The sequence below is a fragment of the Mauremys mutica genome, chromosome 9, assembly GCF_020497125.1.
Source record: "Mauremys mutica isolate MM-2020 ecotype Southern chromosome 9, ASM2049712v1, whole genome shotgun sequence".
Lineage (NCBI taxonomy): Eukaryota > Metazoa > Chordata > Testudines > Geoemydidae > Mauremys > Mauremys mutica.
In genome coordinates, this window is record NC_059080.1 from 18,164,237 (window position 1) to 18,178,808 (window position 14,572).

Here is a 14,572-nt window from a genome sequence, read left to right on the forward strand (position 1 = left end):
CTAACTCCCATTGAAATCAATAGGAGTTAGTGGGATTTTCAGAAGTGCCTAGGTGCCTAAGTGGTGATTTGCATATTTAGATAGCTATGTACCTTTAAAAATCTGGTCCATATGATTAGATATTCCAGTGGTGGGTGACACAAGCCCCAGTATAAACATATAGGTAAGATACAATTATAAAGAAGGTCTCACCTGCGAAATTTGGAGGCCCAGATTTAGGGTTGTGACCTTCTCCAGAATTAAGTTCCCTGTGTTTAGGTGAGGGCTCCTTTTAGGATCTCACACAGGCTTGCTAATACAATACCAGAGATACATGAATGTAGATTGGCACTTAATTTACTTGGGGAATTGATCATATCCTAAGAACCGTTTCTTTTTATGACGAGAGCAAGTCTGGGCACTTGCAGGATACATACATGTTCATATTTCAAAGCTCATCTACTGGAGAGGTGGCAGATATTTTAATACTTTGCATCCTTGTTTCAATTCATTATTGTAATGTTGCTTCTGCTGTATTAATTGTTTGTTTCAATTTAGGAAAACAAAACAAAAAATGACACATCTGCTGAAATACAATGTTTAATTTCCAAACTCCCTCTGCAATGGGTGAATGTGCATGCTTGCAGATAGTATCCTTTTGCTTACATAGCAGATTTTACCTCTGCAAACTGGGCAGCAGGACTCCGGAACAGAAACTGGGAAAGAGCATGTTAATTTAGGGCAAGTCTTCAGGCCACAATACACGTTCCCTTCCTGCCATTAAAAACAAAGACAATTAAGAAATGGTTTCTGCATTGATTCATATGGTATTATGCATTTACATTTTAGGCTTATGCTCACTACCAGGGAGATCCATGCTGCCGCAATCGATGCAGCAGGTGTCGATTTTAGCGGGGCTAGTGAAGATCCGATAAATCTACACCTGAGCTCTCTCCTGTCGACTCCAGTACTCCACCTTTCAGAGAAGAGTAAGGTAAGTCGACGGGAGAGCGCCTCCTGTTGATGCAGCGCGGTGTAGACACTGCAGTAAATTGACCTAAGCTATGTCGACTCCATCTACTTATTCACGTAGCTGGAGTAGCGTAACTTAGGTCGACATACCCCAGTAGTGAAGACAAGCCCTTATACAGATTTGAATCTGGCTCTGTACATTAACGTATGTGCCACTCTAACATCTAGAACAGGGGTGGGCAAACTTTTTGGCCTGAAGGCCGCATCAGGTTTTGGAAATTGTATGGAGGGCCGGTTAGGGGAGGCTGTGCCTCCCGAAACAGCCAGGTGTGGCCCAGCCCCCGCACCCTATCCCCCCCCGCCCCAGGGACTCCTGCCCCATCCACCCCACCCTCCCTGTCCCCTGACCACTCCTGCAACCCACACCCTGACTGCCCCCTGCTGCCCCATCCAACCCCTTCTCTCATTCCTGACTGTCCCCCACCGGACCCCTGCCCCATCCAACCACCCCTCCTCCCTGACTGCCCCCAGAACCCCTGCCCCTGACTGCCCCCGGCTACCCCATCAAACCCCCACTCCTTCCTGACTGCCCCCGGGACCCCTGCACCGATTCAACCCCCCTGTTCCCTGCCCTCTGACCGCCCCGATCCCTATCCACCCTCTGGCCCCCTGACCACCACCCTGAACTCCCCTTCCCTCTATCCACCCCCCCACCCTGCTCCCTACCCCCTTACTGCACTGCCTGGAGCCAGCCGCCGCACAGCACAGACATTGTGCCTGCGGAGTGGCGTGCTGAGGCTGCGGGGGGGGGGCAGCGAGGGAGGACCCGGTGCAAGCCTCCCAGAGCAGGAGCTCAGGGGCCTGGCAGGAGGGGCCCGTGGGCCGGGTGTGGCTAACAGGCTGTAGTTTGCCCACCTACAGAAACAGGAGCTAGAAACAGGATATTTTGCAGTGAAGAGTATTCCTTAACTGTCTTTCTAAAAACACAAAACATTAACAAAACATTGTACAGAATATAGTGCTCAGGAAATGTGCCTAACATACCAGGAGACTCAATCCACAAGAGAGGTACAACACAGGCATTGTCTTAGTGCAAGCTCCCAACTCACTGCCCCATCAATGAGTTTCAGCCTTGACCTGGAGGGACTGCATTTAGCAGTGACCCAGTAGTGTAATCTCCAAATCCATTCAGTACTTGACCTGTTGGGCCAGACAGCTACCCAGATGGTTCCTTAATGCAAAATTTGCTGGTGACTTGATCAAATGAAGGTCCAAATGTGGCCAATGTTTGTTTGAGGAAGGGGTGGATAGACTGAACCTATTTCAGTTCACAGAGTGGCTCTGAACAGCCACTGGAGGGTGACAACTATCGGTCACTGCAATTTGAATTGATGACCCAGTAGGTTAAAGTTCTGAGGCCCATTGTCAATCCCATGAGCCATCCAGTTCCCACTTGTAGGTGTTTTTATTGGATGTAGAATAATTCTGGCCTCTTTTAGAGAGTCAGTGTTGAACTTTCCAAAGTCCGGTTGACATAAAACTATATATACTCCAAGTAGCAATATTCTACCAGCCACCTAACTACTTTAAGTGTGTGCACTGTGGGGTCATGTACAGAGTGTTCACAATGGGCTAGATTTCATCTACTGTGTTTGGAGTAGGAGGCAGAATGGTATTTACCTGGTGCTGCATATTGGCTCTGATTATGCTTTTATATGTCACTGTTCACTACGGACTTTCAGCCTCCACTGCTCAGGTACAATTGTACATTAGTTAAGGTTCAATAGGCTGGTCTCCTAGCAAAAACAATCTAGCAAAGCATACAGCAAAGTTCAATGAAATTCTTACATACTGAGCAGGAACCCTAACCCTAGCTCCAAGTGCTCTACCCTTAGGAACCCTAATAGGAACCCTAACCAAGGATGAGGCGCCCTATCCAAAGGAACCCTAACCCTAGCTCCAAGTGCCCTACCCTTAGGAACCCTAACCCTAGCTCCAAATGCCCTACCCTTAGGAACCCTAACCCTAGGTCCAAGTTCCCTACCCTTAGGAACCCTAAGCCTAGGGCGGGAAGCCCTACCTATAGGAACGCTAACCCTAGCCCCAAGTGCCCTACCCTTAGGAAACCAAACCCTAGGGCGGGAAGCCCTACCTATAGGAACCCTAACCCTAGTGCCAAGTATTCTACCCATTTGATCCCTAGCTCCAAGTGCCCTACCCTTAGTAACCCTAACCCTAGCTTCAAGCTCCCTACCCTTAGAAACCCTAACCCTAGGGCGGGAAGCCCTCTGCATGGGAACCCTAACCCTAGTTCCAAGTGCCCTACCCTTAGAAACCCTAACCCTAAGGTGGGAAGTCCTATCCATAGGAATCCTAACCCAAGCTCCAAGTACCCTACTCATAGGAACCCTAACCCTAGCTCCAAGTACCCTACTCATAGGAACCCTAACCCTAGCTCCGGGTGTCCTACCCATAGGAACCCTAACCCTAGCGCCGGGAGCCCTACACATTGGAACCCTAACCTTAGCTCGGGGTGCCCTATCCGTTGGAACCCTAACCGTAGCTTGGGGTGCCCTACCCCCAGGAACCCTAACCTTAGCTCGGGGTGCCCTATCCATTGGAACCCTAACCCTAGTGCCGGGAGCCCTACCCATAGGAACCCTAACCCTAGGTCCAAGTGCCAGACCCATAGGAACCCTAACCCTAGCTTGGGGGTTCCTACCCATAGGAACCCTAACCCTAGCTTGGGGGTTCTACCCATAGGAACCCTAACCCTAGCTCGGGGGGCCCTACCCATAGGAACCCTAACCCTAGGTCCAAGTGCCTACTCATAGGAACCCTAACCCTAGCTTAGGGTGCCCTATCCATAGGAACCCTAACCCTAGCTTAGGGTGCCCTATCCATAGGAACCCTAACCCTAGCTTAGGGTGCCCTATCCATAGGAACCCTAACCCTAGCTCGGGGTGCCCTATCCATTGGAACGCTAACCCTAGTGCAGGGTACCCTACCCATAGGAATCCTAACCCTAGGTCCAAGTGCCCTGCCCATAGGAACCCTAACCCTAGTGCTGGGAGCCATACCCATAGGAACCCTAACTCTAGCTTGGGGGGCCCTACCCCTAGGAACACTAACCCTAGCGCCGGGAGCCCTACCCACAGAAATCCTAACCCTAGCTTGGGGGGCGCTACTCATAGGAACCCTAAGCCTAGCTCCAAGTGCCCTAGTCATAGGAACTCTAACCCTAGCGCCGGGAGCCCTACCCATAGGAAACCTAACCCTAGGTCCATGTGCCCTACACAAAGCAACCCTAACCCTAGCGCTGGAAGCCCTACCTATAGGAATCCAAACCGTAGCTCGGGGAGCCCTACCCATAGAAACCCTAACTCTAGCTCGGGGTGTCCGACCCATAGAAACCCTACCCCTACCGTGGGGTCCCCTACCCATAGGAACACTAACCCTAGCTCAGGGGGCCCTACCCATAGGAAACCTCACCCTAGCTCAGGGGGCCCTACCCATAGGAAACCTCACCCTAGCTCGGGGGACCCTACCTATAGGAACCCTAACCCTAGGTCCAAGTGCCCTGCCCATAGGAACCCTAACCCTAGTGCTGGGAGCCATACCCATAGGAACCCTAACCCTAGCTTAGGGTGCCCTATCCATAGGAACCCTAACCCTAGCTCGGGGTGCCCTATCCATTGGAACGCTAACCCTAGGTCCAAGTGCCCTACCCATAGGAATCCTAACCCTAGTGCCAGGAGCCCTACCCATTGGAACCCTAACCCTAGTTTGGGGTGCCCTACCCATAGGAACCCTAACCTTAGCTCAGGGTGCCCTATCCATTGGAACCGTAACCCTAGTGCCAGGAGCCCGACCCTTAGGAACCCTAACCCTAGTTCGGGGTGCCCTACGCATAGGAATCCTAACCCTAGCTCCAAGTACCCTACCCATAGGAACGCTAACCCTAGCTCGGGGTGCCCTACCGAAAGGAACCCTAACCTTATCTCCAAGTACGCTACCCAGAGGAACACTAACCCTAGCTCAGGGGGCCCTACCCATAGAAACCCTCACCCTAGCTCAGGGGGCCCTACCCATAGGAACCCTCACCCTAGCTCGGGGGGCCATAGCTATAGGAACCCTCACCCTATCTCGGGAGACCTTACCTATAGGAACCCTCACCCTAGCTCCAAGTGCCCTACCCTTAGGAACCCTAACCCTAGGGCGGGAAGGTCCAAACGACCTACCCATAGGAACCCTAACCCTAGGGTGCAGTGTCCTTCCTATAGCAACCCTAACCCTAGCTCGAAGTGCCATACCCTTAGGAACCCTATACCTAGCTCCAAGATGCCTACCCTTCGGAACCCTAACCCTAGCGCCGGGAGCCCCACCCATTGGAACCCTAAACCTAGGTCCAAGTGCCCTACCCATAGGAACCCCAACTCTAGCTCGAGGTGCCCTTCCCATAGGAACCCTAACCCTAGCTCGGGGGTCCCTACTCACAGGAACCCTAACCCTAGCTTGGGGGCCCTACCCATAGGAACCCTTACCCTAGCACAGGGGGCCCTACCCATAGGAACCCTTACCCTAGGTCCAAGTGCCCTACTCATAGGAACCCTAACCCTAGCGCTGGGAGCCCTATCCATAGGAACCCTAACCTTAGCTCAGGGTGCCCTATCTATTGGAACCCTAACCCTAGTGCCGGGTGCCGTACCCATAGGAACCCTAACCCTAGGTCCAAGTGCCCTGCCCATAGGAAGCCTAACCCTAGTGCTGGGAGCCATACCCATAGGAACCCTAACTCTAGCTCGGGGGGCCCTACCCCTAGGAACCCTAACCCTAGCGCCGGGAGCCCTACCCATAGAAATTCTAACCCTAGCTCGGGGGGTGCTACTCATAGGAACCCTAAGCCTAGCTCCAAGTGCCGTAGCCATAGGAATTCTAACCCTAGCACCGGGAGCCTTACCCATAGGAACCCTAACCCTAGGTCCATGTGCCCTTCACATAGCAACCCTAACCCTAGCGCTGGGAGCCCTACCTAGAGGAATCCAAACCCTAGCTTGGGGGGCCCTACCCATAGGAACCCTAACCCTAGGTCCAAGTGCCCTACCCATAGCAACCCTAACCCTAGCGCTGGGAGCCCTACCTAGAGGAATCCAAACCCTAGCTCGGAGGGCCCTACCCATAGGAACCCTAACCCTAGCTCTAAGTATCCTACTCATAGGATCCCTAACCCTAGTGCCGGGAACCATAACCATAGGAACCCTAACCCTAGCTCAGGGTGCCCTACCCATAGGAACCCTAACCCTAGCGCTGGGAGCCCTACCAATAGGAACCCTAACCTTAGCTCGGAGGGCCCTACCCATAGGAACCCTAACCCTAGCTCCATGTACCCTACTCATAGGAACCCTAACCCTAGCTTGAGGGGCACTATCCATAGGAAGCATAACCCAGCGCTGGGTGTCCTACGCATAGGAACCCTAACCCTAGCTCGGGGTGCCCTACCCATAGGAACCCTACCCCTAGCTGCAAGTACCCTACTCATAGGAACTGCAACCCTAGATCCGGGTGTCGTACCCATAGAAACCCTAACCCTAGCGCGGGGAGCCCTACCCATAGAACCCTAACCCTAGCTCCAAGTGCCCTACCCATAGGATCCCTAACCCTAGCTCGTGGTTCCCTACCCATAGGAACCCTAACGCTAGCTCCAAGTGCCGTACCTATAGGAACCCTAACCGTAGATCCAAATGCCCTACCCATAGGATCCATAATCCTAGGGCGGGACACCCTACCCGTACGTACCGTAACCCTAGATCCAAGGGCCCTACCCTTAGGAACCCCAACCCTAGGGCAGGAAGCCCTACCCATAGGAACCCTAACCCTGGCTGCAAGTGCCCTACCCATAGGAACCATAACCTTAGCTCCTAGTGCCCAACTCATAGGAACCCTAACACTAGCTCCAAGTGCCTTACCCTTAGGAACCCTAACCCTAGCTCCAAGTGCCCTACCCTTAGGAACCCTAACCGTAGAGCGGGAAGACCTACCCAGAGGAACCCTAACGCTAGCTCCAAGTGCCCTACCCTTAGGAACCCTAACCTTAGGGCCGGAAGCCCTACCCATAGTAACCCTAACCCTAGCTCCAAGTGCCCTACCCTTACGGTCTAGGATCTAGAAACAGGATATTGCATTGAAGAGTATTCCTTAACTGTCTTTCTAAAAACACAAAACATTAATAATACATTTTACAGAATATAGTGCTCAGGAAATGTGCCTAACATACTAGGAGACTCTATCCAGAAGAGAGGTACAACACAGGCATTGTCATAGGGCAAGTTCCCAACTCACTGCCCCATCAATAAGTTTCAGCCTTGACCTGGAGGGACTGCATTTAGCAGTGACCCAGTTGTGTAATCTCCAAGTCCATTCAGTACTTGACCTGTTGGGCCAGACAGCTACCAAGATGGTTCCTTAATGCAAAATTTGCTGGTGACTTGATCAAATGAAGGTCCAAATGTGGCCAATGTTTGTCCAGGAAGGGGTTGATAGACTGAAACCTGAACAGCCACTGGAGGGTGACAACTATTGGTCACTGCAAATTGAATTGATGACCTAGTGGGTTAAAGTTCTGTGGCCCATTGTTAATCCCATGAGCCATCCAGTTCCCACTTGTAGGAATCCTTATTGGATTTAGAATAATTCTGGCCTCTTTTAGAGAGCCAGTGTTGAACTTTCCATAGTCCGGTTGACATAAAACTATATATACTCCAAGTAGCAATATTCTACCAGCCACCTAACTACTTTAAGTGTGTGCTGTGTGGGGTCATGTACAGAGTGTTCACAATGGGGTAGATTTCATCTACTGTGTTTGGAGTAGGAGGCAGAATGGCATTTACCTGGTGCTGCATATTGGCTCTGATTATGCTTTTATATGTCACTGTTCACTACTGACTTTCAGCCTCCACTGCTCAGGTACAATTGTACATTAGTTAAGGTTTAATAGGCTGGTCTCCTAGCAAAGAGAATCTAGCAAAGCATACAGTAGGGTTCAATTAAATTCTTACTTACTGAGCAGCTGCACTGAGCACACTGGTTGGGTTGTCTATTCTGAAAAAGTCCTTCGGCCACAAACATTTCCCCGTGGTGGTAGGTGGTGCCATTGTATTCACAGGATTTCCCAGTGATTTTACTGCTTATGGAGAAAAGCGAATCCTCTGGAACAAATGAGAATAAAAAACATTTCATTAAAAAAATACTTCACAAGTTGCTCAATCATGGGTGTAGACAACTGGGAGCTTTGGGGGGTAAATTACATTAATAAATAAAAGAAACACTGAGTTTGGAAGAGAAGCTTGTTTATGATTTTATTGAAAGTGGGCAAATTTAGTCACGGTACAAAACTACTCATTACAGCAATATTAAACAGCTATTTTATTTTTTTGACTTTAGAACCCCAGATTTAAAAAAAAAAAAGCTGTCTCTGTCCCTGTTAGTCTTCGCAGATCTATAGTCAAAATGCAATCACAGCATTGATAGCATGATTTCAGACTGCTAGAGTACTTCTACTGAAGAAGGTGTGTGTCGGCTTTGCTAATGACACTGTAGTGTTTGCCAGCTACTGGGATGGGTGGCCACGGTTAGGAACTGACTTAGCACAGGTTATATTGTATGTAAGGTTTCTCTAGGGTGGGCTAAATATCTAATTTTTTGGTTCACTGGCAATTAAAAAAAATAGCATCTTCATGTTGACCCAAAAGGAAACTTAGAGGAAAAGTTAGGGGGTGTGATGTGTCTATTTCAAGTCAAATGAAATGCTTCATTTTACCTAAAATAAAACTTTTTATTTCAATTTTGAGGATTTTTAATAGTTTTTAACAAAGTTGAAAGAAATTTCAAAACAAAGGCATTTTGAATTGAAACATTGTTTCAAATGTTTTGAGTTTTTTGGAATTTTTGTTTAGCTTTTTTCAACCACGACAATTTGTGAAATGTTTCAATCAATCCAAATCTGCTTTTTTTTTTTTTTTGGGTGAAAACATATTTTGAACAAAAAAATCACCCAGCCTTGGTTTCTTCTTTTGGGAGAACCAATATTATTTGCATTGTGGTAGTGCCAAGGAGCCCCAGGCATGGACCAGCACCCCGCCGTGTTAGATTCTGTACAAACACAGAACAAAGAGACAGGTCCTGCCCCAAAGAGCTTACAATCTTACATTAACAAGGAAGTATAAAGAACTATGTTAGCAACCTGTGGTATAGCTTACCTTCGCCTGTGCATGAGGCAATAACACAGCTCTAATGCTGCTGTTAGGCAAAATCATGTTGTCTGCCCTGTGCAATGAGGTCATTGTTACCAGCAAATATGCCCAAACATAGTTGTATCTTGGAAGTCTCTGTTTCTAGTGGCTTCCATGCTTGCCTTTTTTCCTAGCATTGGCCAAGGCTGTCAAAGTGACACATTTCATCTGAACTAAATGTGCATAATTTTGTTAAAGCTGATGCTTGGTTGCCTGCAAATTATTTTCAAATATTCAAATTAACCCATTAAATTTGCATACATCATCACATACAGAGCTGCCCCGAACTTGGCAGCCGTGATCCAGTTCTGGGCCCTGCTGCCTCAGCTCAGCAGAACTATTAGCCAGGTTTTCTTCTCTGTCTTCACTTCTGTGCCAACCCCAACCCCAGCTCTAGTGAAAACAGCCTAGGGGCTGCTCTAACTAATGCCTGTTGAAAAAATTATCAAAGAGGTTGTCGGCCAGCTTGCGAATAGCTGGAGTGTGGCATGGTCAGGCTATGATCGAAGTATTCCTGATTGGCCTCCCCAATCTCAGAGGAATCCTCATTTGGGGAGCCGTGGGCAGTTTCTGCTTGCTTTGTGCTGCCTGAGAGGAGTGGGGCTGTGACTCTGGCACTGTACATTTACATTTGTCACTCTAGCATCCAGAAATGGGCACAGGCATTTTTAAATAGTAGCTCCCTAGAAATAACAGTGCAGTGATTGTTCTCTGGAGCCAAAGAATCACTTCAGATTTCAAGGAATGCAGCTGACATTTCACTTGGTGGGTTTGGGGTTTCACATAGGAGAAACCTGAGCTGCAACATCATGGTTTGCTGTAGCATTTTAATATCTGCCAGATCGTTTCATATAAAAACCTCTCCAAAATTAGTATGTCATCAAAGAATGTAGGTTTTTTAGCTGAGCACTCAACCAAAGGAGCAAGAGTTTTTAGACTATAGGCAATGGATTTAAACTGATTTTTAGAACCCTCCATAAAAGAGTTTGTTTTGGTATGCTGGCACCATTGCATATTAATAATCTTTTCAACATGGGGAAATTAGTAAATGTCAAATAGGAATGTACTGTGTGCACAAACCTCAACATTTTAAGGTCTGGTGTGTTAGTGCAGGACCTACAGCTATGACAAAGGGAATTGGAGGAGGAGAAGCTATGTAAGCCAAAGCACTAGAGGATTTAGTGCTCTTAAATGACCCTTTGTACGTCATGTACACGGAGTATCTTTTTTTTTTAGGAGATGTGTTTACTATTTGCATTTCCACTCTGTGAAAGGCCACAGCTTGCAGTTATTTCAGCTCCACAAATGGCGCCCTGTGATACTGTAAAAGCAAAAGGGAAATGCATGGCTGAAGCATGGATACTAGATCCCATGCAGAGCTCCAATCTTTCTCTTCACCGAACTTTCAACGTACTCAAGTTTTATGTCCTTGATATGCTTTATGGTGGATGACATGCATGGTTATGTGGAAACCTCTCTTGGTCAGCGATATTCAACAGTCTAGGAGCAGAATTTTCATGTGTCCATATTCTGGTACCTATTATTAATATACTTCAGACATGAAAGGTAAATCAGTCTCTTAATTGTAATTCTGAAAGAGAAGAGTCTCTTCCAAAACCTGCTGCTGCTAGAAGTACTGTCTTGGTGGCTGCTGATCAGCAGTGGCTTCTATTTCTATTCTGGGAGATGCTGTTGCTTCCAGCTACTTGTACCATCTTGGGCCAGTGTAGGAGCATTTACAATATCTAGAGCCAAGAAATAAAACTCAATTTCCTACCATAAGAAAGAGAACTGCAAGTGTAGAAAATCACCAGGTTCTATACATGTCCAGAGCACAGAAAGGGGGACCCTGCTAAAAAAAGAAATGGAAAACAGGATCCGAGTTCTCAATCTCTAGCTTGCTAAGATACTGTAAGGAAGGCAAGAAACAACTAAAACCTTAAAGTTTGAAAGGTAGCTGATGGCTAGTGGCCTCTTTTAGAGGACTATATATGCCTCTGGCAGAAGGGACCCTCTGAGATATAGGAGAGATGTCACTGAGAAGTGAGTGTCAAACATAAGGGACTACACATGGCGAGATCAATGTCAAACTCCTCTTGCCCTTGTAGTTTAAGGAGTAACGTGTTAGTGAGAGTGAGCAGCATATGGGGGAAGCCTATTACTGTACAGACCACTGTACCTTTAAAAATGTTTATATTTGAAACTTTCATAGTCACATCTTACATTGTAAATAACACAAAGCTATGACCCAAGTTGATCCAGGAGATGTGGCACTTTGATTGTTGCTGTGTGGATTAATTTTTTAATGTGTATTCTGGAGTAGCTCTCTCTAATTAGACGCAGTCCTTGAAATTCATAAGAATGATCACTCAAGCCAAAATTTGGTGTTGTCTCGTGGTACATCGATACCAGACAAACCACAGCCAGCAGGACTGAAGTGCAGAAAAGGGTACTGGGGACTCTGCCTTCTCCAAAAAGTTGTGCAGGGATAGCTCCAGGGCCCTCTGCAATTGACCTCATGGTGAGCATAAAAATGTAGCTAAAGGCTTCTGAGGGATGGATCCACACATTTGTAGCACACACAGCTTTCCATGGGGAATGAATGGTCCACATGCTTCTGACCTGTGCAGCTTTCCTGGCCACATAACAGCTCTGGCATGTAGCACTCCATGCTCTTGTAACGTCACCAGAATTTGCAAGAGCTGTCCCCAATCAAGATACAAGCCATGCGTTAATGCTGCCTCTGCAGCATATTGCTGTGTCCATTTGGGAAGTTGTTTTCTAGGCACCTGCCCATAGTCTGCAGTTTGCAAAGACCAATGCATGCAGGAGCTCCCTGTAACTTTTTCAGAGTAAGAAAGAATGTTGGATGCAGTGAATAAATTTTACTGCAGATATCTTATATCCAGTAAGTAACATTGCTAAATAAAAATAAAATAAAATCAAATCACCATCACCCCTCAAAACATTGAATTATGGTCACTAATTATGTTTGGGAAGTGGAAGGGAAGACTTTCTTTGTAAGATAGTTTCTTCTTCTGGAAGAACTATTGTGGAGTCCCTGTAGTTTCTCAGGACAGCAGCAGGTGGAGGAAATCATTCGGCAACTGACAAACCTGCAACTACATTGTCTCACTAGTGAGTCTAGAGACCGAAGTGAAGACTGACTGTCTACACTGGCAGAGTTACATCGCCGGAAGTTACAGCGCCGCTCAGAGAGCGCTAAAGGGAAACTACTATTGTGTGTTCACACTGTCAGCTGCCTGTGCAATAGCGTGTTCACACTTGCAGCAGCAGTATTTGGAGTGGTGCACTCTGGGCAGCTATCCCACAGAGCATCTCTTCCTCTTCTGCCGCTAAGAGTTGTGGGAAGGCAGAGAGTGTCATGGGACATCCTGGGTCTGGTTCCAATGCCTCGTGATGCATTGCTTTGCATCCCAGCAATCCCTGTGCTTCCATCCGCATTTGGCGCCATCTTTCAACGGTTTGTGTACTGTGCACTCTGCCTCTTTGGTCTGCAGGAATGGATCCTGCACTGTTGACCAATATGCTGCTCACTCTCACTAACACGTTACTCCTTAAACTACAAGGGCAAGAGGAGTTTGACATTGATCTCGCCATGTGTAGTAGCTACGACACGAGATTGCTTGTGGCATTCACGGAGGTGCTGACCACAGTGGAACACCGCTTTCGGGCTTAGGAAACAAGCACTGAGTGGTGGGATCACATCGTCATGCACATCTGGGATGACAAGCAGTGGCTGCGGAGCTTTCAGATGAAGAAAATCACACTCATGGAACCGTGTGATGAGCTCACCCCAGCCCTGCAGCACAAGGACACAAGAATGAGAGTGGCCCTGTCATTGGAGAAACGCGTGGTGATTGCACTGTGGAAGCTGGCTACCCCAGGCTGCTACCGATTGATCTCTAACCAGTTCGGAGTGGGAAAGTTGACCGTTGGATGCGTGTTGACGGACGTGTGTAGGGTCATTAATTATATCCTGCTCCGAAAGACCATGACTCTGGGCAACATGTGTGACATTGTGGATGGCTTTGCACAGATGGGCTTCCCTAACTGCGGTGGGGCGATAGATGGCACGCATATTCCAATTCTGGCACCAGACCACATAGCCACTGAATACATTAATTGGAAGGGGTATTTTTCTATGGTTCTCCAGGTGCCTGTGGATCGCTGTGGGCATTTCAAGGACATTAACACAGGCTGGTCTGGAAAGGTGCATGACGCATGCATCTTTCAGCACACTGGCCTGTTCAGGAAGCTGCAAGCAGAGACTTCCTTCATAGACCAGAAGATCACGATAGGGGAAGTCGAAATGTCCATTGTGATCTTGGGAGACCCTGCCTACCCCTTAATGCCGTGGCTTATGGAGCCATACAGGGGGAACCTTGACAGCAGCAAGGAGCGGTTCAATAACAGGCTGAGCAAGTGCAGAATGACTGAGTGTGCTTTTGGCTGTTTAAAGGCCTGCTGGTGCTGCCTATATGGGAAGCTGGAACTGGTTAATGACAATATTCCTATGCTTATAGCCACGTGCTGTACACGCCATAATATTTGTGAAGGGAAGGGTGAAAGCACTCAGGGCTGGACTGCTGAGGCTTAGTGCCTGGAGGCTGAATTTGAGCAGCCAGAGACCAGGGCTATTAGAGGGGCACAGCGTGGGGCCATAAGGATCAGAGATGCCTTGAGGCAGCAATTTGAAGCTGAAAGCCACTAATATTTGTTGCTGTGCTCGGGAGTGCACTGCTTGTAATGCCAGGAGGTGATTGTGATTGGTGCAGACAATGCACTGTGAAGGTTTAAGAAAATTGCCTGTTGCTTTGCAGGGCTCTGTTTGTTTGCTTTCAATTAATAGAATAAAGATTGCTTTCAAACCAAAACAATTATTTTATTAAAAAACAACAACTGGTGGAGAGAGACAAACAAAACAAAACAAAAAAACCCACATCAACACTGTGAGGGTTGGGGGAAGGGAGGGTCTCAGGAGAAGGTGGGATCCCAGGGTGGTTTAAAGATTTGTGTATGTTCAGGTATATCCTATGCAACTTTGTCCTTTGGAGTACAGTGCAGCGGGTTCTGTTCTTCAGCAGGGCTAAACTGCAGAGGGACGGGTGTTGAGTGCAGAGGGTACTGGGAGTCCGCAGGGCTGGACTGTGAAGGGGCAGGAGTGGAATGCAGCCGGTACAGACTGGAGCCAGGAGGTTGATAAGAGTGTGTTGGTGATGTCTGGGGATTGTGACAGCGGCTGCAGGGGAGGGTGGGCATGGAGCTGCTCGGTTTGCAATGCTAGTAGCGCCTGGAGCTTGTCTGCTTGT

General features: G+C 48.1%; 1 protein-coding gene across 3 annotated transcripts in view; it reads right to left on the minus strand.

Moving 5' to 3' along the window:
- The window catches only part of CHRDL1 (chordin like 1), a 62,829-nt gene that overhangs the window by 15,404 nt on the left and 32,853 nt on the right, over positions 1-14,572 (minus strand). For all 3 annotated transcript variants that reach the window (XM_045029046.1, XM_045029044.1, XM_045029045.1), the window contains exons 5-6: positions 8,011-8,156; positions 660-753 (exon numbers count right to left, since the gene is read on the minus strand). In XM_045029046.1, coding sequence (XP_044884981.1) covers positions 660-753; positions 8,011-8,156 — 240 coding nt within the window. The remainder of the gene's footprint in view (positions 1-659; positions 754-8,010; positions 8,157-14,572) is intronic.